Source organism: Muscardinus avellanarius (assembly GCF_963383645.1).
Source record: "Muscardinus avellanarius genome assembly, chromosome: 10".
Lineage (NCBI taxonomy): Eukaryota > Metazoa > Chordata > Mammalia > Rodentia > Gliridae > Muscardinus > Muscardinus avellanarius.
This window is the reverse complement of record NC_137796.1, coordinates 111,915,285-111,942,922: the sequence shown is the minus strand read 5'-3', so window position 1 is coordinate 111,942,922 and position 27,638 is coordinate 111,915,285. Positions and strand designations below refer to the sequence as shown.

General features: G+C 57.7%; 1 protein-coding gene across 1 annotated transcript in view; it reads right to left on the bottom strand.

Annotated features, from left to right (window-relative positions):
- The window catches only part of PKD1 (polycystin 1, transient receptor potential channel interacting), a gene marked incomplete at both ends in the record, with an annotated part of 46,955 nt that overhangs the window by 15,134 nt on the left and 4,183 nt on the right, over positions 1-27,638 (bottom strand). Inside the window, 15 exons of the mRNA XM_080702430.1 lie at positions 352-501; positions 698-4,320; positions 4,764-4,897; positions 5,206-5,381; positions 5,535-5,666; positions 7,699-8,454; positions 8,898-9,130; positions 9,446-9,572; positions 10,778-10,893; positions 11,083-11,303; positions 12,196-12,379; positions 12,471-13,142; positions 13,325-13,494; positions 13,617-13,688; positions 14,009-14,080. Of these exons, the coding sequence (XP_080558556.1) occupies positions 352-501; positions 698-4,320; positions 4,764-4,897; positions 5,206-5,381; positions 5,535-5,666; positions 7,699-8,454; positions 8,898-9,130; positions 9,446-9,572; positions 10,778-10,893; positions 11,083-11,303; positions 12,196-12,379; positions 12,471-13,142; positions 13,325-13,494; positions 13,617-13,688; positions 14,009-14,080 (6,838 nt within the window). The remainder of the gene's footprint in view (positions 1-351; positions 502-697; positions 4,321-4,763; positions 4,898-5,205; positions 5,382-5,534; positions 5,667-7,698; positions 8,455-8,897; positions 9,131-9,445; positions 9,573-10,777; positions 10,894-11,082; positions 11,304-12,195; positions 12,380-12,470; positions 13,143-13,324; positions 13,495-13,616; positions 13,689-14,008; positions 14,081-27,638) is intronic.

Genomic DNA, 27,638 nt, shown 5'->3' with positions numbered 1-27,638 from the left:
AATCCCAGCATTTGGGAGGCTGAGACAAGGATCGTGGTTTGCAGCCAGCCTCAGCTACTTAGTGAGGCCCTCCATAACTCAGTGAGATCCTGTTTCAAAATAAAGAATAAAAAATAGGGCTGGAGGTGTTTCTCAGAGGTACAATGCCTCTGGGTTCCATCTCCAGTACCGCAAAAAATAAATAAAGTTCAGCTTTTACAAATCACTAACCCTCCTCAATGGGCCCTTTAAGATCTTCTGTGGAACTGGAAGCAATGTTTTAGCTGGTATTTTGTTCCAGGCCTTTGAAAGAAGGGGGTGGGGCAGGTGCCAGCAGGGCCGAGGTCCCTGCCGGGCGGAGGCACCACCCACCGTCTGGCTGGCAGATTCCTCCTTCCGGCCAGCCTTCCACACAGTAAGGTTGAAGGTGTACTCCAAGCCAGCCTCCAGGCGCTCCCGGGGGATGGTGACCACGCTGCTCCCACGGGGCCCAAAGTTCAGCGCACACCCACCGGCCTCACTCTATACCCCATAAACAGGGAAGACAGAATGGTATAAGGCCCCTGGCCAGCCCAGATCAGGGCCTGGCCTAGGGGACAGTTCAGGACGCCCCCTCCCCGTGCTGGAAGTGAGGTCCACCCAAGGCCCACGTGCAGTGCTGTTCCAGGAACACACCATGAGTCTGGGTACGGGCAGGATGCCCTGCCACGTGGCTGACCTGCGTTGAGGCCACACAGGCCCAGTGGAAGCTCAGTGGTGTCTGGTCATCCTCCTCCAGGTTGGGGTCATAGGACTTGCTCCCGTCCAGCACTAGGTCCTGCGTGTCTGACCACACACGGTATGAGCCACCTTCAATGATGGGCACCAGGCGCTCGGCGGCTACCGTCACGTTGGCCTGGATGCTCTGTGCCAGCGGCGTGTCCCCAAACGACACCGCAAACACAAAGCAGTAGTGGCCCACGGGGAGGGCCAGCCGCGGCACCACCAGCTGTGGCCGGCTCACGTCCACGCCAGGCAGTGTCACCTGCACGCCACGGCCCAGTCGCTGGCAGCTGGCCGTGCGGTACACCTCCCAGCGGTACTCAGTCTGGTAGGAGACGCACTCACGTAGGTCGACGTGGGCCTCCAGGTAGTTGCGCTGGGAGCGCCGCATCAGGACCTGCAGGGGCAGGGCCACGTCCACCGCGGGCTCCTTACAGGCCAACACCTGGACTGTCACCGTGGCCCGCGCCACAAAGAAGCTCACCAGGTTGGAGGCATTCACCTCCACGTGGTAGTCCCCGGGCTGCAGGTAGGTGTGGCTGGCCCAGGGCTCCTCTGTGCCCTGCACCGGGGTCCCATCCCCGAAGTCCCAGTGGTACGCTACCCGCCGGGGGCTGGGGCTCGTGGCAGCCTCAAAGCGGGCTGAGCGGTTGGTGAAGCAGCGGCTGCTTCGCAGGGCCACATACTGAATGACGTCCTGGACCTCCACCACCAGCGTGAGGTTCACGCCTCCCAGCTCGTTGAAGGCCCGCACATGGATCTCCAGCAACCCGGCGGCCACGGGGGTGTAGGTGACATCACGGCCCGACAGAATGACCAGTGAGTCACCCTGGACCTTCTGCAGGGAGAAGTACCAGGCATAGGCAACTCGTGACCCCCGCTGCACCCGGGCTGTGAAGTTCTTCTCGGTGCCCGTAGCCATGCCTGGCTCGCAGCAGTTGGGTACCTGCAGCCCGCTAATGACCTCGAGGACCAGGACGCGCACCTGCGCCTGGGCCCGGCTCACATGGTTCTCGGCCTGCACACTCACCACGTGGTCGCCGATCCGGGAGAAGCTGTGTGAGAAAAGGGACCTGGGGAGCACCTCGGGGCTGGCCCCGTCAACCTGCAGGCTGAAGGTGACGGCCGAGCCGGCCGCCAACAGGACCTGAAATTGGACCAGCTGGCCCGGGGCCACCACTTTGCTGCTAGCCCACAGCACCAGGCCCACGATGGGCTCCTCCACCACGAGGCTGTGCGTGGCCATGGCCCAGCTGACGGCGTTGGAGGCATTGAGCTGGACAGAGAAGGCACCGGCGTCTGGGAAACTCACGGCCACATGCTGGCCATACTTGCTGCCACCGGGCACAGTCCAGCACCAGCTCACATTGGTGCCCGCGGCCAGCTGCCCCCAGAAGGGCACAGTGGAGCTGACTGCCACGAAGCTGCTGTCCGGCTCAGCAACCCTGATGCTGAGGCCACTCACAGGCACCTGCACGGCCACTTCAATGGTGGCGTTGGCCACGCCCAGCTGGTTCCCAGCTGTGACCCTGACCAGGTGCCAGCCAGGTGTGGAAAAGGCCTGGGTGGTAGACGGCTCTGAGGTCTCCCAGCTCAGCCCTTCCTCCAGAGACCAAGTGTAGGTGACACTGCTGCCAGCCGCCAGCTCCACACTGAGAGTAACGTTCGTGTTGACGGCAGCTGGGTTGGGAGAGGCGGCCCCGGCCAGCCCGCCTACGGGCTCCATGAAGTCCACGGTGCGTTCAGCCAGAGCGCTGCCCAGCATGTTGGTGGCCCGCAGCTGGATGTGGTAGGTGCTGGCCTCGAGCACAGTGAGCGAGAAGCTCTTGCCGCTGCCGGTGAGGGCGGGGCCACCATCGCGCTGGGCTGTCCAGCTGTAGGAGATGTTGGTGCCATCCTTGACCACGGCCTGCAGCTGAAGCGTGTGGTTGGTGGGGAAGCAGCAGCTGCCGCCGCCACCTGCCACCTGCAGCCCCTCGATGAACTGAAGAACATAGATAAAGATGCTGTCCTGGGCAGCGCCCACCTCGTTCTCCGCTGTGACGATGATGTTGAAGGTGCCCACCGAGCGGAAGGTGTAAGAGATGGTGGGGCCGCCGGGGATGGGTGTGCAGCGGTCGCAGAGCACCCAGGAGTAGCGCACATCGCTGCCCGCCTCCAGGGAGGTGCTGAAGCTCACACTGCCATTCAGGGGCACCACAGTGCGGCTGGCGTTGACGCTGAGGCCCTGCACGCGCCGCTTCACCGTGACGTTGAGCTGGGCCTCGCTGTGGCTCACCTCATTCCAGCCGGCCACCCTGATGGTGAAGTCACCCGTGCTGTTGTAGACGTGGGTGACCTCAGGACCTTCGAGCTGTGCGCCATCGCCCAGCTCCCACAGGTAGGAGGCAGGGCGCCCGCGGCCCATGGTGGAGAACAGGTAGGGCTGCCGCAGCTCCAATACATGGGAGCCGTTGACCCTGATGCCAGTGACCGCTACAGGCTCCTGCACCTCCACGAGAGCCGAGTCATTGGCAGCAGAGACGTTGTTAGATGCAGTGACCGTCACCAAGTAAGAGCCTGGATCTCGGTAGGTGAAAGTGACCTCGGGACCCCCAGGGCGGGTCTGGGCAGTGTCTCCAATGCCAAAGTCCCACGTGTAGCGGTAGGGGAATGGGGGCCAGGCGCGGGCCACCAGCACGGCTTCCTCCCCCAGCTGCACAAATTGCCTCTCAGGCTGCAGGGTGACATTGCCCACCTCGGGTTCCACACAGACGCTGGTGAAGTAGTGCGCCTTGTTCACGCGGCTCGAGAGGACCAGCGTCAAGGGGAAGGTGCCGCTCCGTGTAAAGTTGTGCTTCACTGTTGGTCGCCCCTGGACAGTCGTGTTGGAGGAGCCGTCCCCAAAGGTCCAGTCAAAGAGGTAGTGGGCGGGGTCCCCGGTGACATGGGCCCTCAGCTGGGCCTCGGGCTGCGTAGGGATGCAGGCGGAGGGCTCAACGCGCAGGACCTCCAGGACGAAGACCCGCACGCGCAGGCTCTGGGTGAGGCGGCCCCCGGGGCTGGCTGCACCCACGGTCACTGTGCAATTCTGTGCCTGCAGGTACACATGTTGCACTGTGGCCTGGGGGCCACTGAGCACCGTGCCATCGCCCATGTCAAACGTCCACGTGATGTTGTCACCCGTCTCCACAGTTGCACTGACCACCACAGGGGCTCCTTGCTCTACGGCTGGGCTCAGGTGCACGCTCAGGCCGCGCAGCTCCTGGAAGACGCGGACAAGAGCACGTGCCCCCATGCTGCTCACCGAGTTGTTGACCTCCAGGCAAACACGGTAGGTACCCGCTGCAGCATAGGTGTGGCTGACCACGGGCTGCCTCTGCGTCAGGACGGGGGAACCATCCCCGAAGTCCCACGTGTACAGGACACCGCCGGGTGAGGGCAGCGGGTGTGGGTAGAAGCCGACGGGCTGGCCAGCCACCGGGACGCTGCTGCTCACGCCGATGGCCACGGCGGGCAGTGCAACACGCACACTCACGGGCACCTGCTGTGTCAGGTTCTCGAAGGCGCTGGACACCAGGACCGTCAGGTTGTACTCTCCTGTGGGGACAGCCTGAGTGGAACTGCCGTTGGCAGAATCCCCACCCAGGCCCTGGCGCCACACGGGGTCAGCCTCCTTGCGGCGTAAACCCGGGAGAGGCCGAATGGGACAGGGCTCTGACGGCAGCAAGGAGGGCAGAGTGAGGTGACGACCGAGCACGGCTGCCCACAGGTGAGCAGGAGGCTGTGGAGAGGGACGCGCACCCACACTGCGCCCCGAACTGCCAATCTAGGCATAGTAATGCCTCTTACTCCCCAGAAAGGCTGAAAAAGGGGAGCAAGAGGGCCCGCTTCTGGCAAATTCAAATTGGAGCCTCGGGGAGCCGATCTACAATCCCACCCACCCAGTAAGGCCCCAAGCCATCAACCCAGGCGGGGTCAGGGTGCAGCTGCTAGGGACTGCCGAGGGGTGCTGTCCCCAGGGAGAGCGGCCACGCTCCTACCTGGGACAGTGTACGCGTGTGAGGCATTGTGCTCCACCAGCACCTGGGCCACCGTGGGGTCCGGGACCTGGAAGGACTCATCATACGGAGGCTTGAACTGGACAAGCACTTGCTCCCCGTCCCCAAAGGTCCACCTGTCAGGGCAGGGGGAGACAGTGAGCGAGACGGGGGGGGGGGGGGCAGCTCGCCCAGTGGGCGCCATGGCCCCTGTGGCCTCTCCCCTCCGCAGCCACACCTTCCTGGCATCTTCATCACTGTATCACCCAGCTCGGAAACACCATCTCCCACCCTTTCCCACAACCTTCACCGGACCCTATGCACCAGCACTCCCAGACAAAGGAAGAAACAGACTCGGAGAAGGCACTCTAGACCAGAGTTCAGCCAAGGCCAGGGCTGGGAAAAGAAACCGCCAGCAGGCTCCCCCAGCCCCAGAGGCACTCACAGGAAGTCCACCTCCACAGCTGAGTCCACCAGCACGCTGGCCTTCAGTGCCAGTGTGGCGTTGGGGGTCAGTACGGTTGGCACTGCAGACACACGCAGGCCCCGCATCCTGTTCATCGGCTCCACGGTGACGTTGTAATTCACCGTGACGTTGCTCACATGGTTGGAGGCCGTCAGCTGTGGAGACAGGTGTCAGTAGGCATAGGCCCGCAGCAGCACCAAGGCCCGAGCCCTGCCGCAGAGGCCTCCCTGCACTCATCCAGCTGTGGCGGGGCAACAGAAGGTGAAGAGCCCGGGTAGCCTGTGACCCCTCCCCACCCCCACACCTACTGAAAGCTTGAAGATGGCGGCGCTCTGATAGATGACGTTGAAGGCAACGTTGTGGAAGGTCAGAGACTGCTTGTCATCAATGGTCCACCGGAAGACCACGTCGGAGCCCGCCTCCACCGCAGGGCTGTACCGCTGTGGGAAGAACATGGCTTTGGCGGATCTGTGACCGGCCGTCTGCCCTCAGCCCCACTCGCATGCCTAGGCAGGCCTTTCTGCAGGGCGGGGGGCCGAGCGGGTCCACTGGACGAGTCACACCTGCAGGACATGCACAGGCTGCCATGGTTCAGGAGGCCAAGTGGTGTCGGCCCACGCTGGGCCTTGGGCACTGAGGACCCAGATCAAGGCCAGCTCTCCACCGCAGCTGCAGAGCCCTGACCACACCCTAACTTTGCTGCGCCAGCTTTCCCATCCACAAAGCGAGCCCTCACCAGCAGCAGCAACCAACCGCTGAGTGGCACCAGCTCCCATCTCAGGCTCCTCCCTGAACCTGTAGGTGGCAGGTAAGCGCCATCTGGGATGCCACTTGGTTTGCTTATTTTGCTTTTAGGTGCTGGGGGTGGAAGCCAGGGGCATTCTACCTCCAAGCTACACCCCCAGCCCTGTTTTTTATGCTTTATTTTGAAATAGGGTCTAACTAAGTTGAGGAGGGCCTAAGTTGCTAAGGCTGCAGTGAACCTGAAATGCTCTTGTTTCAGCCTCCTAAGTACTGGATTATGAGTGTGTGCCCCCATGTCCAGCTGACATTCTGCCTTGGAGCTGTAAGCCCAGCCAGTGTTGTTTTTGTTTTTTGCAGTACTGGGGTTGGAACCCAGGGACATTCTACCTCTGAGCTAACCCCCAGCCCTATTTTTTTAAACTTTATTTTGAAACAGGGTCTGAGTTGCAAAGGGACTCACTAAGTAGTAGCTGAGGCTGTCCTCGAACCACAAACCCCATCTCAGCCTCCCAAATGCTGGAATTACAAGTGTGCACCACCATGCACGGCTCCTTTTTGTTCTTTAATAGGGTTTGCTAAGTTGATGAGGGCCTTGATAAATTGCTGAGGCTGGCCTCAAACCTGCAATCTTCCTGTCTCGCCTCCCAAGTACTGGGACTACAGGCACCTGGCTACATCTATACATTTTAATGGTTCTCGAGGTCTTCTTTTTTTTTTTTTTTTTTTTTACGGCACTGCGGATGGAAGCCAGGGGCATTCTACCTCTGAGCTACACCCCAGCCCTATTTTTTATTCTTTATTTTGAAACAGGGTCTCACTGAGTTGCAAAGAGCCTCAGTAAGTAGCTGAGGCTGTCCTCACACTGCAATCCTCCTGCCTCAGCCTCCCGAATGCTGGGATGACAAGCATGTGCCACCACGCCTGCTTCTTTTTAATTATTTAGTGTCTCACTAAGTTGATGAGTCTCGCTAGTAGCTGAAGCTGTCCTTGAGTCTGCAGTCCCCTCACACTGGGGTTACAAGCGTAGGCCTCCACGTCCTGCTTTGAGGAGAGTTCTTGAATACTGACCCTGGGCTGGCAGGCAGGTGTGTTCAGGGGAAGCCAGGGACACTTACGGACCTGCTACCCAAGTCATGAGAGAACTGTCAGAGCTGGCCCTTCTAGTGATTCCTGGCGAGGGCACGCCCAGGCGAGGACAGTGCTGACCATGGGGCACTGGGGCTGGCCAGCTGACAATTTCCCAGGGGGCTTCAGAACCAACCTCACCAGGCACACTCTGTGGGGGGAGCACCTCAGAGGGCCAGAAGCACACCTGGACGCCTGGGCTCAGAAGAGGGGCTGAATGTAAAGGCTCACAGAGCAGTTGCCCCAGCTGCAGCCTCTCAGTAATGCAGATACTGCTGTGTAGGTTGGGATGGAGCTCAGCAGCATGGTGGCTGTGTGGCATTCACCAGGCTCTGGATACAGACAGGCCTCAAGCCCCCCCCCACACACACACACACACGCTCTCTCTCTCTGCTAAGCAGCCTGAGGGTTCCCTGACAGGAGTGGCCCAGCCCCCCCCCCCACACACACACACACACTGCTAAGCAGCCTGAGGGTTCCCTGACAGGAGCAGCTGGAGACAATGTACTGAACCCCTGTGGTCCCAGGAAGCCTAGCCCACCTCCTCACAGGAGATCCCCTCCTCAGGCGCACCCTTGTCTGAGGGGTACAGATTACACTCACCACAAGGACACCCTGCAGCACACGGGCCTCAGGGCTGGGCACGGCTCGGAGGCCACGGATGGGCTCCTCGGCCGTCACTCTCAGGCTGAGGTTGGCACAGCTGACCCTGTTCTGCACCATGACCTCCACCACGTGCTCCCCCTCACTGAGCCCAGGGAGTGCCAGCACAGAAAACAGGGTGTGGTTGGTCTCTTGGGGGCAGCCAGGCTCAAGGGCGTCCGCTAGGATGGGGCAGGTGTCCTCAAAAGGGGTGCTGATGTTGCCCCCAGGCCAGCGAGCTGTGGCCGTGGCGTTGGTACCAGAGTCCACCTGCAGCAGCAAGACTGAGCCATTGGTTGGCACGTAGAGGTGGCCATCATGGGAAGCAGGGTAGATGACCCGCAGCCCAGCCACTGGGGAGACCACGTCGAAGACGCAGGACAAGTTGTGCCTGGACACATTGTTGCCCACGACGGCCTGGACCTCATAGTGCCCAGGACGGTGCAGCCCAGGGTTGGACCTCAGGCCCAGCAGGGGAGTGAATGGTTCTGTGGCTGTGAACAGCTGCAGGGCGCAGGCTGGGCCGGCCCGAGCCCCCTCCAGCTGGACAGGCATGTGGGCCAACCAGCCGGAGACATTGCTGGAAAGGTACAGGGCCTCCGGGCCTGGGAGGCTGGGCGCCAGGGGACAGCGCAGTAGGGCACCGGGACCTGCGTCATGCTGCAGGCCAATGAGGTCACCAGGGAGCACAGGGACGTCCTGGTCTCTGAAGGCGATCTACGGGAGAAGGAGGCAAGCTGTTATGTCCCCACAGGCAGAGCCCACGGGCCCGCTGGGAAGAGCCACTCGGCCCCCATGACCATGCTTCCAGGTGGCCCACTCCGGCGCTCGTGGCAGGGACGTGTAGGGGAAGGACGCAGCAGGAGTGGGTGCCCCCGTCCAGGCCCCTCTAAGAACTTGAGACAGCAAGCAGCCAGCCATTCCAGGGGAGGGCAGGAGCCGCCTCAGAAGGCCCAGCAATGGTAGAGGCCCAGGGGCACTTCTCACAAAGGGAGGCAAGCAGGGTACTTGGCCTGGAGGTGGAAAGGGCTGGCACAGGGCCGCTGGGCTGTGCAGAGGGCCCTGCATTGTTTGATGAGAGACCAGAAGCTTGGGCAGCGGAGGTGAAGGCGGCCCAGGTAGCTGGTCAGAACGGACAGACTCAGACAAGGGCCACACACCGAGTACTGTCTGGGGGGGCCCGCAGGCACGGAGAAGAAGAACTCCCTCCACAGCATGTAGGCGGACCCGGGAAGCCTGGGCCCTAACGTGGACCCATTAGCACAGGTGCGAGGGTGGCAGGAGGTGGCCAGTGGCGTACAAACGTTGGCTCCAGGGCACCAGTGTCCCTCTGGCATATACTTGGGGGCCAGCTCAGTCCTGCTGGCAAGCTCACTGCTGTTTTCTGGGGCCCCTGCAAGAAGATGAGGAGCACATGAGGGAGCCCTGATTCACTAACAGGCCACACTAAGGGGTGCCCCACTCACTTGCCACAACAGCAGGCCTGGCCAGGCTGCGCCCCCAGTCCCACCACCAGCTCCCCCACTAAGCCAGCTGACTGACCCGGGGCCCCTGACCTAGGCAGACCCCACCCAATCTGTCTTTGGGACACAAAACGTGCACTGTGTTTTCTAGACCCCGCTCTCTATCCACCTTAAGGCTGGGGACCAGCAAACAGGAGAGCTCAGAGAGCCCACCCACGCCCACCCCACCGCCATCGCAGGCCCACCTGCCCCTCCTGAGGGCCGGTGCACCTGCAGCCGCAGCTGGGCGGGCCCCCCGAGCTCCTGGGTCTCAAGTTCCACTGTGGTGAGGAAGACTTCGCGGCTCAGGTTCAGGCCGGGGAGCACCATGACCTGGCGGGCAGGGGCACCTCAGCTCCAGGCCCCGCCCAGGGAGGAGGCCCTGAGCCAGGCTTCCCCAGGGCCTCCCGGGCCTCATGTCATGACACTTAGCAGCCAAAAAGCAGATCAAAACCACCCCCAGAGCAACAGGATCCCTGTCGTGGTTTTAAAAATCATTTACTCAGCCAGGCATGGTGGTGCACACCTGTAATCCAGCTACTGAGGAGACTGAGACAGGAGGATGGCAGGTTCGAGGCCAGCCCAGGCAACTCAGCGAGTTAGAGATATAGCTCAGTGGTAGAATTACAGCCTGGTTCAATCCACAGTACCACACTGAGTTAGCGAATGGGTGAGTAAATGTTATAAAACAAAAACACTTCATCCATCACGTGCTTTTCATCTCTGCACTCCGTGAATTTTCCAAACTAACTATGCTGGGCACAAACAAGGCCTCCAAACCAACTTCTCTGTGTCTCTGTGTGTGGAGGGGTACTAGGAATGGAATCCAGGGGCCTTTTACCTCTGGGGTACACCCCAGGCTTACTTCATTTTATTTTGCAGTACTAGGAATTGAACCCAGGGGCATTCTACCTCTGAGCTGCACCCACAGCCCTATTTTTTATTCTTTTTTTTTTTAATTTTATTTTGAGGTACTGGGGATGGAACCCAGGGGCTTTTCTACCTCTGGGTTTACTCTCAGACCTATTTTTTATACTTTATTGGGAAACAGGTTTCACTAAGTTGCCAAGAGCCTCACTCAGTAGCTGAGGCTGGCTTCGAACCTGTGTGATCCTCCTATCCCAGCCTCCCAACCCCAGCCCTATTTTATTCTTTATTTTGAAACAGGGTCTTACTAAGTTGGTGAGGCTGACCTGAAACCTGCAATCCTCCTGTCTCAGCCTCCTAAGTACTAGGATTACAAATATGTGCCACCACGTCCAACTCAACTTTTTTTTTTTGGCAGGTCTGGATGGAACCCAGGGGCATTCAACCTCTGAGCTACACCCTGCCCTATTTTTAATTCTTTAATTTGAAACAGGGTCTCACTAAGTTGTGGAGGGCCTCACTAGGTAGCTGAGGCTGCGAACCTGTGACCCTCCTGTATGACACGCGTACCACCACGCCCGGCTCAACTTGTTTTTAATGAGAAGCACAGCACAGAGCAGGCAAGGCTCCAGGAGGGGAGGAAGGATTCTAGAAGTTAGTGAGCAGCCTACCTCCACAGGCTGCCGAGGCTCCAGGAGGCCCTCCTGCTGTGCCAGAGGACTCAGAGGTCCCTGCAGGCCCCCGCTGGGCACTCCCGCGAGGAAGGTCTCAGCATCCGACACAGGGCCTGGGAGATGGCGGGTGTGCCATGAGGTGCCAGCACCAGGCCAAGAGGACAGTGGGGGGACATAAAGGGTGGGGCCAGACCTGGGACTGAGCCAACCGGCAGCCGCCCCCCTGACTCCCTCCATCTTTTGCTCAGCAAACAGCTAGCCACCACGGGGGTCTAAGGAGCGACCGTGAGGAGCCGGCGCACCTCCAGGCCGCAGCTCGCAGACGTAGCTGTGTGGTGCTGAGCATAGGTCCGTGTTACACTGTCCGGCGGGCCCCAGCCGCACGCAATGCTCCGCTGTGGCCGGGTGCGGCTCCCCAGGCAGCCAGTTCTGGCAGCTCTCTAGGTTGAAGGCTTCCCCCTGGGCCGCAGGGCCTGCCTCCGCCCCTTCCACAGCTGAGAAGCCAATCCACACATCGAGGCTCCTGGCAGGAGGCAGGAAGGGTGGGCCCTCAGGAGGCTCCTCGGTCCTCCCTCTGGGGCATGCCCTCAGAGCGCCCTGGCAGGTGCTTCTCAAAGGGAGCACTGAGATGCAGAGACATGACCGGGCATGGAAAGCCCACCAACCCTGGCTCACAACGCATCCACCCAGTGGCTCGCACCCAAGGGCCAATGAGCAGACCAGGGCAATGGCCGGCAACACCTTGCCCCAGGGGAGGGTCCAGGAGCAACGTGTAAGCACCAAGCCTCACATCGACCCCAAACGGGACACCATCCGGCAGGGTGCCAAGGCAGGAAGCCCCCTGGAGCAGTGTGTAAATGCACGTATGGCGGGGCAGACAGCAAAAGAGTGCCATGCTACAGCTCAGGCCAATCACTGCTACCGCATCTATCAATCAGATGACCTGGAGAGGGCCTTGACCAGCGCGACACAGCAGAAGCCCCGTCCCTGCCAGCACGTGGACCCCCAGCCACGGCAGACCTGGGCTACAGAAAGGGCCACCAGGAGCAGGCGTCCCTGTGCACCTGGGGAGGGTTCGGGAGCCCAACATGCTCGTGTTGGGGCTGCACTTGGTGGCCTGTGCTTTTCCAGGAGAGGAGTAGGCACAGGGCCTGAAAGGCAGGAGATATAGCCAGAGCCACCCCAGAGGAGGAGATCCAGGGTCCTTCCTTACAGCGGCAGGACTCCCTGGGGTCCGGGGCCCGTGCCCCACTGGAGAGCGCCCCCAAGTTGCACAGAAGCCACATCCACGTCCATTGGAGGGACGGACAAGATATGGCCCTCTGGTCCTCCTGAGTCTCCTTAGGTTCTGCCCACCCCAGTATCCCAAGGGCCCCACCTCCACCATGGTAGGGCCTGAGGCCAAGGGCAGGTACCTGGTCACCTGGGAGACTAGGAAGTGCTGGACGGCAGGGCTGTCCACCATGGCCAGGGCAGCCCCGGCCCATGCCCGGCACTGCTCCTGCGCCTGCAGCCAGGGTGCCTTCTCTGCCACAAGGCGGTAGCAGTGCCCATTGCCAGGGAAGATCTCCGTACCCGTAGGGCAGAGCGGGTGCACCACTGGGGAAATGAACGGGGAACAAGGCATCAATGGGTGCCCAAGATCAGGGGAGGCAGGAGAGTGACCAGCCCTGACTGCGGAAGCGCCCACCTCGGGCCGGCTCCTCTCCCAGGGCCAGGATGCTGTAGGTGGCCTGAAGGGCTGAGCCTCCACGGTTCCGGACGCCAAACTCAAGGCTCTCGCCGCTGCGCACGGAGGGCGGGCACACGAGCTCCAGGGCGGCAGGTGCCCCCTCCACCTGCACCTCTGTGCTCAGCACTGCTGAGCCAGACCCCAAGGCCAGCACGGCTGTCACATGGTAGTGCCCAGGCAGCACATAGCGATGGGTGGTGGCAGGCCCAGCCACGTCCACCCTGGGGGAGCCATCGCCAAAGTCCCAGCATGTGGAGCTGACGGGCAAGGGGGCGGTGATGTGGAAGGTGGCAGGCCGGCCAGAGGCCAGGGGTCCACGCGGTCCCTCCAGGGCTGCCCCGGGGGAGGAAGGGAAAGTGTACTGGAGGAGGGTGGGGGCCCTGCAGGTGGTGGTAGGGGATGGCGGGGGGCTGGAGCACAAGGACAGGCAGGCTGTGGAGGCATTGGGGGGCTGGGCCGCCCCACACAGGCACTGGCCAGGTTCCAAGAGTGCGGCGAGGTGCTGGCCGGCTGAGAAGCAGAGAGCACCGCAGGCCTCCGGGGCCAGTGGGCCCTCGTGGACAACAGAGAAGGCCGCCATCGCCAGGGTGCCTGAGCTGTTGTCAGGAAGGCAGGCGACATAATCCTCACCTGCAACAGGCAGACACTGGGTCCCATGGGCCCTCCACGGTCCCACCTCCCCCCAGAGGCCTTTCTGACCCCCACTGGCCACTGTACCCCCATGCACCCTTCCCCAGGGCCCTGTCTGCCATGGGCTGGGAGCTCCTCATGCCCTGGGTGCCACCTGGAGGGACAGAAGCCTCTACACTCACCACAGCCACTGTCCAGCAAGGGGACTTGGAGGAGGGGCTGGCCAGTCAGGGGGCTGGGCCCAGCGCACGTGGCGGCCTCCGGCTGCACCACGTGAACCCGCTGCTGCTCCACCCAGCGCCGCAGCCACGCCAGACCACAGTCACACTCAAATGGGTTCCCACTCAGGTTTCTACAGGGGAGAGGGAGGTGTGGGGGGACAGGAGGCGCCACCCTGGCAGAATGCCACCGCCCTAGAGCCTGCTTAGGGCACACGAGGGTGGGGAACACTGACACAAACACGAAGCAACTTACATTTCGCTTAAATTAAATAAATTATCCAATGTCCCTTCTTCTAATGTAGAGATCCTGTTGTTGCTTATGTCCCTAGGAGGAAGGAGTTAAAGGGTGTGACGGGAGCCCATAACTGGGTGGTGACAGCAGCCCACCAGCCCACCCTAAGGGACTGCCAGCACGGGGGTGGGGGACTCACAGCCCCACCAGCCCACCCTAAGGGACTGCCAGCGCAGGGGTGGGGGCACTCACAGCAGCCCACCAGCCCACCCTAAGGGACTGCCAGCACGGGGGTGGGGGCACTCACAGCCCCACCAGCCCACCCTAAGGGACTGCCAGCACGGGGGTGGGGGCACTCACAGCCCCACCAGCCCACCCTAAGGGACTGCCAGCGCGGGGGTGGGGGCACTCACAGCTCCACCAGCGCTGAGAGGCTCGCCAGGAGCCCGCCGTGCAGCGCCTGGAGCAGGTTGTGGGAGACGTCTCTGAGAAGCAGAGCAGGTGGGTCAGGCAGGGCCCCTGGTCCCACACCTGGGAGCTTCCTAGAACCCAGCTACAGCCTCCCCACCCCAGGTTGCCATCCCCAGGCCAGGAGGGGTCTTTCTGATGGGAGAGCTGAAGGAACACTTAACTAGGCAGAGCCAGGCAGGAAAGCGGCTCTGCACTCAGCCATGTGAGGACCGCGCACACTCGCTGGCCCTGGGGACCTGCACAGACAGCCCTTCTACCCTCCCCGGTGGCCCAGCCCCCGCCCAGCCCCCAGGTTGGCCCCAAGGGCTAACTTCACCCACCCTCCAAAGGGGGTCCAGCTGCTGCCACCTGCTGGTGAGGAGAGACCTCAAACCATCCCAAGACAGGGTGAGGGCAAAGATGAGATAAATAGGGGGGCTGGTGAATGCCCCACATCACAGTGCTAGTAAAGCCCCTCTAGGATGGCCAAGTCCAACATAACCAAGTAAAGACTCTACTGCATCAAAAAGGTAACAGGAGGTGGCGCACACCGTGATCCCAGTACTTGGGAGGCTGAGAGGAGGGTCGCAGATTCGTGGCCAGCCTCAGCTACTTAGTGAGGCCCTCTGCAACTTAGTGAGACCGATTCAAAATAAAGAATAAAAGCCGGGTGTGGTGGCGCACACTTGTCATCCCCGCGCTTGGGAGGCTGAGACAGGAGGATCACACAGGTTCGAAGTCAGCCCCAGCTACTTGGTGAGGCTCTCAGCAACTTAGTGAGACCCTGTTTCCAAATAAAATATAAAATGGGTCTGGGAGTATAGCCCGGAGGTAGAAAGCCTCTGGGTTCCACCCCCAGTACCACCAAAAAAAATAATAATAATAACAAAATAAAGAATAAGCTGGGTGTGGTGACGCACGCTTGTAATCCCAGCATTTGGGAGGCTGAGACCAGAGGATCGCAGTTCACGAGAGCCTCAGCTACTTAGTGAGGCTTTCTGTTTCAAAATAAAGAATAAAAAATAGGGCAGGGGGCGTAGCTTGGAGGTAGAATGCCCCTGGGTTCCATCCCCAGACCCGCAAAAAAGAAAGGAAGAAAGGAAGGGGGAAAAAAAAAAAGAAAGGGCTGGGGTGTAGCCCAGACATAGATGCCCCTGGGTTCAATCAATTCCTAATACCACCAAAAACAAACAAACAAAAAAAAAAAACCAAGACTTAAGATAACATGAAGAGTCATCTGTAGACATCATAAGAGTTGTCCATAAACAGGAACCAGGAATTTCTGCTGTTTCCCACCATGACTGGGTGTTGGGGTAGACAGACTGACCGGCAGAGAAGAAGGAGCCAGAGAAAGCCTCCAGCCTGCAAGGCGCCTGAAGGAAGAAGCAGGCCACAAGCGGCCTCGGCACAAGCGCTGGGCAGAGCCGCGAGGGCGAGGCCAGACCCAGCACACACCGACCGAGAACACGGAATCGTCACGGGTTCCAAGCACGAGAAAGAGCATCAAAGATCAACACATCCAGCCGGGCATGGTGGCACACACTTTAATCCCAGTACTTGGGAGGCTGAGACAGGAGGATCTGGGTTTGCGGCCAGCCTCAGCTAATGAGACTCGGTTTCAAAATGAAGAATAAAAACTAGGGCTGGAGGTGAAGCTCAAAGGTAGAATGCCTGAGCTCAATCCCCAGTATCAAAAAGGAGGAGAGATAGGGAAAAAAAAAAAAAAAAAAAAAAACACCTCAATTACTGAAAGTGCACATGGAGCTGGGAATCATGGAATATTTCTATATATCCCAGTACTATGGAGGCTGAGACAGGAGGATAGCAAGTTCAAGGTCAGCCTCGGCAACTTAGCAAGACCCTCAGAAACTTGGTGAGACCCTGTTTCAAAGTTAAATATCCAGGCGTGGTGGCAGGTGCCTATCATCACAGCACTTGGAGCTAAGAAAGGAGCCCAGGTTTGTGGCCAGCCTCAGCAACTAAGGAGACCGCTTCAAAATAAACAATAAAACAGGGCTAAAGGCGGAAGAATGCCCCTAGGTTCAATCCCTGCTACCACAAAAACAAAACAAAACAAAAAAACTAAGAAGGGCTGGGCATAGCTTATAGATAGAACACCCCTGAGTTCACTCCTCAGTACAAAAAAAAAAAAAAGGAAATGGTCAGACGTGGAAAAAGCATTCACTATTAGTAACAGAGAACTGTCAATGAACACAGTCATACAACACCACTTTTTTCTTTTTTTGTGAGATTAGGAGTGGAACCCAAGGGCATTCTACCTCTGAGCTACACCCCCAGCCCTATTTTTTATTTATTCTAAACAGCATGTCACCTAATTTGCAGAGGGCCTCACTAAGTAGCTGAGGCTGTTTGCGAACCACGATTCTCCTGTCTCAGCCTCCCGAATGCTGGACTTACAAGTGTGTGCCACCATGCCCAGTTAACACCACTTTACTTTAATCTATCAAAGCTGTAAGCATGTTAAAAATTAAGTTTCCTGCCGGGCGTGGTAGCGCACGCTTGTAATCCCCACGCTTGGGAGGCTGAGACAGGAGGATCGAAGCCAGCCTCAGCAACTTAGTGAGACCCTGTTTCCAAATAAAATATAAAATGGGTCTGGGAGTATAGCCCAAAAGTAGGAAGCCTCTGGGTTCCACCCCCAGTACCACCACAAAAAAATAAATAAATAAATAAAAATTAAATCTCCAGAGCTGGATGTGGTGGCACACGCTTGTAATCCCAGTATTCAGGAGGCTGAGACCGGAGAATCGTGGTTCGCGGACAGCCTCAGCTACTTAGTGAGGCTCTCTGCAACTTAGTAAGACCCTGTTTCAAAATAAATAATAAAAAATAGGGCAGAGGGTGTGGCTCAGAGGTCAAATGCCCCTGGGTTCTATCCCCAAACCCGCCAAAAAAAAAAAAAAAATTTAAGTCTCCACTCAGGTGACACGTTGACACAGGCTGGACGACACACGGTTAGCACACGTGCAATGTGGCCCAAGCATCAGTACCTCTACAGCCCTCCTCTCCGGGCCTCCTCTAGTACCTAGAAAGCCTGCTGGCAGAGGTGGGGCCACAGCCCTCTGCTGCCCAGCCTTGGGCCTCCTCTCTACATCCTCTCGACCCTCAGTCCCATAGGCTCCGGGGCGGCCCTGAACCGCCCTGACTGGGCAGACACCTCTGGGCCCCACTAGGTCTACACGGCACCCCCATGGTCTCCACCCTCCTACATGTCAGCGCTTAGCTCACGGGGCAGCACCTGGTGCCTCTCACCAGCCCAGCTCTTCCCAGCAAGGCCAGAGGCTGAAGGGGCCTGCCTTCCCTGTCCCAGCGCTGCCCAGTTCGGGCTCCATCCCAGCACCCTCCTGGACACCACCCTGGCCCCTTCTGGCCTCATCGTGCCCTTCTGTCCAAGGAGGAGAGGTGAGAACTGTACCTGCCAAGGCAGGGCATCACAGCGATGGCAGCAGAGGGAGCCTGTGCTCTACAAACAGGCTGTGGCCAAGCAGTGCCAGCCAGGGACCAAGAGAAGCACATGCGGGCCCCACACGCCTGGCGCCGGCGGGAGGAAGCACCAGGAAGCCCCCCAACAAAGGAGGACGGGGAGAACAAATGTGCTCCCACATCCTACTTCTTGGGCACTGGGGATTAAACCCAGGGACATTCTACCTCTGAGCTACACCCCCAGCCCTAATGTGTGTGTGTGTGTGTGTGTGTGTGTGTGTGTGTGTGTGTGCGCGCGCGCGTGCTGGGAATGGTACCCAGGAGCATTCTATGAGCTACACCCCCAGCCCTAATGTGTGTGTGTGTGTGTGTGTGTGTGTGTGTGTGTGTGTGTGTGTGTTGGGAATGGTACCCAGGAGCATTCTATGAGCTACACCCCCAGCCCTAATGTGTGTGTGTGTGTGTGTGTGTGTGTGTGTGTGTGTGTGTGTGTGTGCTGGGAATGGTACCCAGGAGCATTCTATGAGCTACACCCCCAGCCCTAATGTGTGTGTGTGTGTGTGTGTGTGTGTGTGTGTGTGCTGGGAATGGTACCCAGGAGCATTCTATGAGCTACACCCCCAGCCCTAATGTGTGTGTGTGTGTGTGTGTGTGTGTGTGTGTGTGTGTGTGTGTGCTGGGAATGGTACCCAGGAGCATTCTATGAGCTACACCCCCAGCCCTCCTCATTTCCTTCCTTCCTTCCTTCCTCTTTCTTTTAAAACTAGGGATGGAACCCAGAGCATTCTACCTCCAAGCTATACCCCTAGCCCTATTTTTCTTTTTCTTTTCTTTTTCTTTTCTTTTCTTTTTTTTTTTTTTTTTTGCAGGTCTGGAACCCAGGGCATTTGACCCCCGAGCTACACCCCCAGCTCTATTTTTATTCTTTATTTTGAAACAGGGTCTCACTAAGTTGCGGAGGGCCTCACTAAATAGCTAAGGGTGTCCACGAACCGCAATCGTCTGGTCTCAGCCTCCCGAATGCTGAGATTACAAGCATGTGCCACCACGCCCGGCTCTATTTTTCATTCTTTATTAATTTTATTTTTTATGTTTTTGCATTACTGAGGATTGAACCCAGGGGCATTCTACCTCTCAACCATATCCCCAGCCCTTTTTTTGTGTGTGTTGGGGGGTGTTGGGGATGGAACCCAGAGGCATTTGACCTCCAAGCTACACCCCCTGCCCTATTTTTCATTCTTTATTTTGAAACAGGGTCTCACTGAGTTGCGGAGGGCCACACTAAGTAGGTGAGGCTGTCCGCGAACAGCAATCCTCCTGTCTTGCCTCTCAAATGCTGGGATTACAAGTGTGCGCCACCACGCCCAACGTATTATTTTGAAACAGGATCTCACTAAGCTGCAGAGGGCCTCACTAAGTAGCAGAGACTGGCAAACCATAATACTCCTATCTCGGCCTCTCAAGTACTGGGATTACAGGATCGCACCACCACACCCAGCTCCAGGTCTTCATTTTTTTTTTTTAAACAGGGTCTCACTAAAATTGTTAAAGGCCTAAGTACCTGAAGCTGGCTGTGAGCCTGAGATCCTCCTTTCGCCAGAGAGAGCCAGTGATCCAGCCAAGCTGGAAGGTGTCAGAGGAGCTGGTGGAGGGCTGGGCTGGGAAGCACACCCACCAGGCAGGGAGACATTCACCCCCATCTGTGACGGTGGGGGCTCTCCTGGCCTATGCCCTCTGATGCTCCCTTTCCTGCTCCACAATGGGCAAGTGTGTTGAAGAGGGGAAGGACACCCACTGTGCCCCCACACTTGGGCCCTTCTCTTCCCCGATTTCCGCAGCCCCATCCTGCAGGGGACACCCCAAGTAGGGCCAGGACACCATACTACCCCCATGGAGCGCACTCAACCAGTGGGGCTCACACACGCCATGGGATGGCCCTGTGTGGCTCCCAACCCTCCTGTTAAAGGGAGGAATGTGGAGCCAGGTGTGGTAGTGCATGCCTGTAATCCCAGTGCTTGGGTGGTTGAGACAGGAGGATCACAGGTTTGAGGCCAGCCTCAGCAACTTAGTTTCAAAATGAAAACTAAAGTGGGGCTGTAGTGTAGCTCAGAGGTAGAATGCCCTGGCTTCAACCCCAGTACCAAACAGGAAGAAGGGGAGGCGTCTGGGGCTCCCCGCCCCCCCGCCCCACACAGGCCGCACAGGGATGGGGAAGGAGCCAGGCAGGGAGGCCAGGTGGTCTCAGGACTGGGCTTCCTGGAGAGATGGGTGGCCAGGGAGGCCCAGGTGGAGGCCCAGGAGGGCTTGGCAGGTGCCTCGAGTGCTCACCAGGCTGTAAAAGCAGAGGCTCCGACCTACAGCCAAGTGGCCTCAGTCCCCTTCTCTGCCAGGACAGGAGTAGTCTGGGTACCCACTTGCCAGTCCAGATGCCAGGCAGGGAGTGGGGCAGCCAGAGCCCCCAAAGAAACATCTGCACATTCCAGACACATGTGGTCAGCGGGCGGGCGAGTGCCAGGCCCAGCACCCCCGCCCAGCACTGGCCGCCACGCAGGAAACAGGACTCGGGGGACGGCTCCGAGGCTGCCTGTGGACCTTATGTAACCCGCTCCTCCGGCCAGCGCCGCCTCCTCCAGCAGACCAGGCTGGCCAGCCAGCCAGCCCCTTCCTCTCCCTGGAGGAGACAGGCTCCCTCAGCCCAGAGGCCCCCACCGGGGCCAGGCCAGGGAGGAGAGGCCCCGGCCTGCGGAGGGCAAGCGTGTCGGCTCTGAGCCTCGGTCAGGAGCCCACGGCCTTCTCTTCCACTCCTTTGCTTCTGTTCCCGTCTATTTATGGCAAGTGAGGCTGGCTTCCAGGGCCGGAAATGATGTTTAAAGTAATGCATGCATGTTGAGGAGAGCTGAAGGAAAACTTAGAGCCTGCTGGCAGCAGGCGGGCAGGGCAGCAGGCTCTCGGCTACACCCACCCTGCTTTTCCAAGGAGAAGGGGGAGAGTGGACAGACCCCCGCCCACACCCAGGGCTCACCTCCTCTGGCCCCAGCCCAGGGCCCAGGGCCCTGTGCTGCCTTGCAGACGGCCGAGACGAAGGGTCTCAAGGCCCGGGGTCTGGGGACCAGGAGGAGGGCCACACATGTTAAGGGTGTTCTGTGAAGTCTGGATGTCCTTATTGGGCCCTCTGTCACAAGAACCGAGTCCTCCCACGATTGAAATGCTATCAAGATGAGAGGCTGGGTGGGGGATGGCCCGCCTCGAATCCTCCTACGACACATGGGCAGGGGCAGGGATGGGGTATACAGGACAGGGAGAGGGAGTAGGGATATCGGGGTCCTCCCCTCACTATGAGGGGAAAACAAAGCCCAGCCCCAAAGACAGTTGTTCCAAGAGCCACCCCCACCCAGGCATTGACAAGGCCAGCGCGGGTAAGCGGGCCTGCCCACCCCGTCTGTGGTACACAGCACCAGGACTGTGCCCAGGTGCTCCCGGCCCATCATGGCCAGCCCCATTCCCAGGTGAGAGCACAGGTTCCTGCCTCCTCTCCCATGTCCCCAAGGTGTCCATGGGCAGCCAGCCGTAGGTTCCCAGGGACTGTGGGGGCCCTGCAGTGGGCGGGGCATCGGTCCAGGCCTGTGAGGCAGTGTGGAGCTCCACGCCCAGGGCCGGGCCTGTCCCCAGCTATAGCCCCTGCCCTGAGTGCTGGGCTTCTATGCTGCCACCAGAAGAAGAGCTGGTTTCTGCCCCTGCCTGAGGACAAATCCCTTCCCAAGCTGGCCTCATGGGATCCCACCCACCTTCAGAGCACAGGGGCTACCACAGTCGGGCTCTGCCAGAGCTGGACCCACAGGGGCATCGGGGAGAACAGGCCCGGCCCACCTCAGCCCCTCCTATATCCTCACCCCCCGCACTGGCGCCTGGGCACCAGGGGCCCCTTGGCAAAGGCAGCTGCCAAGCCAGAAAGAACGAGGTGTTCCGAGAAAGGACATGAGCCGCATTTTCCAGCTGCAGGGACGCGCGCACACCCCACAGCGCCCCACCGCCTGGCCTGCCCGCAGCTGCGCCCACGCCCGGCCAGCTGGAGCCGTACAGGCAGCGCGGCAGGCCAGGCCACGAGCACAGCCCAGACGCCGCCACCCCAGACAGCAGCCGAGAAGCGGGATGTTTTCATTCCGGAGTGCTGGGCGGGCCGGCCGTCTGGGCTCCTGCTGCTGGCCTTGGCCACCACCGTGTTCCGGAAAGGAAAATGTGTCTCCATCCAAAATGGCTTCCTCAAGTGAAACCCAACCCCAGCCAGGGTCTCCCTCAGGAGCCAGGGTCTCTGTGCTTCCTGCCCACTCGCTAGAGACACCCCAGGGTGGGGGAGCAAGGCAGAACCAGTCATCGGCTCAGGGGCAGCCCAGGAGGCAGGCCCACATTTGGTATGGGTGGCCAAGACTCCCTCCCGCTCACCCCAGGCGCAGAAGGCTCCACGGGAAGCCTGTGTGCAGCTGCCTCGGGGAAGGTTTGCAGGGAACTTACAAGGGGGACACGGAGCCTCACATGTGCTTGACACAACCTAGTCCCCGAGGGCCCAGCAACGTCCACCAGACACAGCACACACGGTGTGCGGAGGTGACAGCCAGGTACACCACCAGGGGTCAGCAGACCACGGCCCGTGAATCCACTGTCACATGTACACACCAGAGCGCATCAAAAACCAGACAGGAGCAGGGCGTGGCAGCACAGGCTCCGAATCCCAACACCTGGGAGGCTGAGACAGGAGGATCGCAGGTTCCAGGCCAGCCCCAGCTACTTGGCCAGGCCCCGTTTCCAAATATAAAAAAATAGGGTTATAGCTCAGAGGTAGAACGACCCTGAGTTCAAATCCCAGTATAAATAAATAAACAAAACAGAGGGCACCCCGGCATAGGGGTAGGAGGCAGGCTCCATGTGAGTACAGCCCTAGCTGCTCAGGAAGCTGGGTGAGAGGATCCCTTGAGCCCAAGAGCCTGGACCATAGCAAGACCCACCTCAAAAGAGCACAAAACGCTACAAGGCCCCACGAATCCCCACAGCCTCTGCGTTAAAGGCACTCCAGGTAAAACCACAAACCACAGGCGGGCCTCTGGACGTGGGCTCCTTGAGCCAAGCGCTGACGCACGTGCAGGCATCTTGATCAGCGTTGGGGCAGCGCGCAGGCGTGGCGCTCTGCCTGCCCTGCGTCAGAGGGGCTCCCAGGCATGTCCTCTGGTGGCTGGCACTTGCAGACGAGGGAACAGACCCCCAGAGACCATGGAGAGGAGGGGTAGAATGGCTCCCTGGCAACAGGTACGCTGTGGCTGCCAGTGGGGGCCCTGCTGATGCACCACACGCCTCCTCAGGCCCCACAGCTCCATAAGGTGCATCTACTCAAGGTACCCATTTTACAGGCAAGGAAACTGAGGCTCAGAGAGGCTGTGTGACTAGGCCACAGTCACACAGGAAGTTGAAGAGGTAGGATGTGGACCCATGTCTCAACCAGGCTACCGGGTCTTCCTCCCGAAGCCAAGAGGAAGCCAGCCAGAAGGCCCACACCAGGAGAGACGGAGACACGGCAGAGCTGCTGGGAGGCTCGAGAGGCACCTCAGAGCCCACTGCCAATGCGCCAGTCCCAGAAAGGTCTGCCTTCAGGAATCTACACACCAGGACTGCTGGAGTGCACATCTGCCCCAGGCCACCAGCGGCACCAGCCAAGGGCGTGACCCGACCTCCGGAGCCTCCGCTTCCTGGTCTGTAAAATGGGGCCAAGAGTGGTTCCGACCTCACAGCACTGCAAGGGGGCGCCTGGAAGAAACAGGACCGAGAGCTGACCGGGCCTGGCGCACGGCGCACACCTAACGCCAGCTGTGCAGGAACCTGAGGCCAAGGGAGCGCTGCTTCAGGGCCAGCAGGCAACCAGTGAGACCCTGCCTCAAAACAGTAAGTAAAAGGAGCCCGGCATGGGCGCACACTTGTCATCCCAGCATTCAGAAGGCTGAGATGGGAGGACCTGGTTCGCAGACAGCCTCAGCTACTTAGTGAGGCCCTCTGCAACTCAGTGAGACCCTGTTTCAAAGTAAAGAATAAAAAATAGAGCAGGGGCTGAGGGTGTAGTTTGGAGGTAGAATGCCCCAGGGTTCCACCCCCAGTACCGCAAAATAAGTAAGTAAAAGGGCTGGGCATGGGCTCAGTAGTAGAGCACCTCTGGGTTCAATCCACAGCACTGAAAAAATAAAATAAAATAAATGAAGCCAGGCGTGGTGGCGCATGCTTGTAATCCCCACGCTTGGGAGGATTGCACGGGTTCGAAGCCAGCCTCAGCTACTTAGTGAGGCTCTCAGCAACTTAGTGAGACCCCTGTTTCCAAATAAAAAATGTAAAAAAGGTCTGGGAGTATAGCCCGGAGGTAGAAAGCCTCTGGGTTCCACCCCCAGTACCACCAAATAAATAAATTAATTAATTAAATAAATGAATTAAAAATAAGGGCCAGGGCCAGGTGTGATGCACACTTGCAATCCCAGTACTTGGGAGGTTGAGACAGGAGGATCCCAGCTTCGTGGCCACTTCAGCTACTTAGGCCCTCCATTACTTAGTGAGACTGTTTCAAAATAAAAAATAGGCTTGGCGTGGTGGTGCATGCCTGTAATCCTAGCACTTGGGAGGCTGAGACAAGAGGATCAAGGCCAGCAAAGACCTTCAGCAACTTAGTGAGACCCTTTTAAAAATATTAAAAAACTAAAAATAAAAAAAAAACAAAGAATAAAGCTGGGTGTGGTGGCACACACTTGTAATCCCCGCGCTTGGGAGGCAGAGACAGGAGGATCGCGCAGGTTCGAAGCCAGGCATACTGGCTTAAGAGACCCTATTTCCAAATTAAAAAGTATAAAAAATAGGTCTGGGAGTGTAGCCCAGAGGTAGAAGGGTTTCCAGGAACCCCAGTACCACCAAAAAAAAAAAAAAAAAAAAGCCAGCATGCAGTAACTCAGTAAGATCTCATTTCAAATTAAAAATAGGGCCGGGAGGGTAGCTAGCTCAGAGATAGAACACCCCTGGCTTCAGCCAGGCATACATAGTGGTGCACACTTGTAATCCCAGCATTTGGGAGGCTGAGAATGGAGGATCATGGTTGCAGACAGCCTTTGCTATTTAGTAAGACCCTTTGCAACTCAGTGAGACCCTGTTTAAAATAAAAGAATAGCCGGAGCCGGGCATGATGGCGCAGGCTTGTAATCCCTGCACTTGGGAGGCTGACACAGGAGGATCCCACAGGTTCAAAGCCAGCCTCAGCTACTTAGTGAGGCTCTAAGCAACTCAGTGAGACCCTGTTTCAAAATAAAGAATAAAAAATAGGGCTGGGGGTGTAGCTCGGAGGTCAAATGCCTCTGGGTTCCAGCCCCAGACCTGCAAAAAAAAAAAAAAAAAAAAAAAAAAAAAAAATTTAAATAAATAAAGAAAAGAATAAAAAATAGGGCTGGGGGTGTAGCTCGGATGTAGAATGCCCCTGGGGCCATCCCCAGTACTACAAACAAACAAACAAACAAACAAAGACACCCCTGGCTTCAATCTCTAGTACCAAACACACAGAAGGTACACATGAACACACGAACGCCCCGTCCCTCCAAGGTGAAGAACATCCTTCATTCGGGTGGTCTGCCCTGGTCTTTCCATTGTCTGCCGATGGACCTTTAGGATCTTCCTGTCTTTTTTTTTTTTTGTGTGTGTGTGTATGGTACTTGGGATTGAAGCCAGGGTGTTCTTGCTAAGTTGCCTCAAATCTCAGATCCTCCTGTCTCAGCCTCCTGAGTTACAGGCTGCACAGGGCTGGTACCTGTTTGACCACGCAGCTGCCAGACCGTTCTGTACAGGCTGCGCCACTTCCACTCCCCAGCGCAGCAGGCCCTGCCTTGGTGACGACAGCCATGCTAGTGGCACCAAGTGGTGATCGCTGCGGTTCTGACCTGCATTTCCCTGACGACAGCAACGCCGAGCATCTTTTCATGCAGTTATCGGCCAGTTTTATGTCTTACTTGCTTATTTATTTTTGTACTGAGGATTGAACTTAGGGCCATGCTACCTCTGAGCTATACCCCCGGCCCTATTTTATTTTTATATTTTGAAACAGAGTCTTGCTAGATTGATGAGTCTCACTACGTGCTGAGTGAAGTTGTCTGCGAACCCACAATCCTCCTGCTTCAACCTCCCAAGTATTAGGATTACAGGCATATGCCACTACATATGGCTCCTATTTTATGTGTGTGGGGATACTGGGGATATTTGTGTCACACACACACACACACACACACACACACACACACACACAGGGATTGAACCTGGGGGCATTCTACCTCTTGAGATACACCCTCAGCTCTATTTTTATTCTGGAACAAGGTCTCACTAAGTTACTGAGGCTGGCCAAGAACTTGCGACCTCCCATTTCAGCCTCCCAAGTACTAGGATTACAGCAGGCGGCACAAGATCAGCTGGTACAGGGGACTGAACCCAGAGCTCTGAGCTACACCTCCAGCCCTATTTTATTTTGAAAGGACTCCCTAAGTTATGGAGGGCCTTGCTAAGTTACTGAGGCTGGCTGCAAACCTGTGATACTCGTGTCTCAAACTCCCAAGTACTGGGATTAAAGCCATGCACTACCATAACCAGCTTCCTATTTTATTTTATTCTGGTACTGAGGATTGAATCCAGGGGCATTCTACCTCAAGCTACACCCAGCCTTTTGTTTTGAAACAGGGTCTCACTAGGTTGCTCAGAGTTTCACTAAGTAGCTGAGGCTGGCCTCGAACCTGCACAATCCTCCTGTTCAGTTTCCCAAGTACTGGGATTACAGGCGTGCACCATCATGCCCAGCTCCTTTGCCCGTTTTTGGTGTGTGTGTGTGTGTGTGTGTGTGTGTGTGTGTGTGTGTGTGTTAACCTAGGTGTGTTCTACCTGAGCACACTTCCACCCTTATTTTATTGATTTACTTATTTATTTTTATGGTACTGGGGGTGGAACCCAGGGGCTTTTCTACCTCCAGGCTATACTCCCAGACCTAATTTTTTTTTAATATTTTACTTGGAAACAAGGTCTCACTAAGTTGCTGAGAGCCTCACTCAGTAGCTGAGGCTGGCTTCTAACCCATGCGATCCTCCTATCTCACCCCGCCAAGCTGGGATTACAAGTGTGCGCCACCATGCCCAGCCCCGTGTGTGTGTGTGTGTGTGTGTGTGTGTGTGTGTGTGTGTGGTGCTGGGGGTGGAACCCAGAGGCTTTCTACCTCCGGGCTATACTCCCAGACCTATTTTTATATTTTATTTGGAAACAGGGTCTCACTAGGTTGCTGAGAGCCTCACTAAGTAGCTGAGGCTGGCCTCGAACCTGTGCGATCCTCCTGTCTCAGCCTCCCAAGTGCAGGGATTACAAGTGTGGGCCACCATGCCTGGCTTGGCCCCTTATTTTGAAACATAGTTTTAATAAGTTGTTGAGGCTAGCCTCAAACCTGTGATCCTCCTTTTTCAGCCTCCCAAGTACTAAAATTACAAGCATATGCTACCTTGCCCTTGCTTCTTTGCCGGTTTCTTAAAGAGGTCTTTGTCTTTTGTCGTGGCCTATAAGAGTTCTCCATATTTGCTTTTCTTTTTTTCTTTTTTGCAGGCCTGGGGATGGAATCCAGGGGCATTTGACCTCTGAGTTACACCCCTGCCCTATTTTTTAGTCTTTATTTTGAAACAGGGCCTCACTAAGTAGCTGAGGCTGTCCGCGAACTGTGATCCTCCAGTCTCAGCCTCCCGAATGCTGGATTACAAGTGTGCGCCACCACGCCTGGCTTCCATTTTTCTCAATACAAGTCCCGTATGGGGGAGATGACCTGACGCTGTTTCTCATCCCCATACTCTGTGCTCAGGCACTCTTGCACACCAGCTCCTGAGAGTCTCTGGGGCTGCCAGTGCTCCAAGGTTCCTCCGCCCCAGGGGCAGAGGGCACGGCAGGCTCCTGAGGAGGTGCCACCTCACCAACCTCCTCCTTCCTCAGTTAGCAACCATGTTGGTACTTGTCCACATTTTTGACAAATTTACATCCCATGTCTAATTAGGACACGAGTTACCCTCACATTCGCGTTCTGAATTCCCAAGTGTGGTACCATGTGGCAGCCGTAGTTCAGGGGCT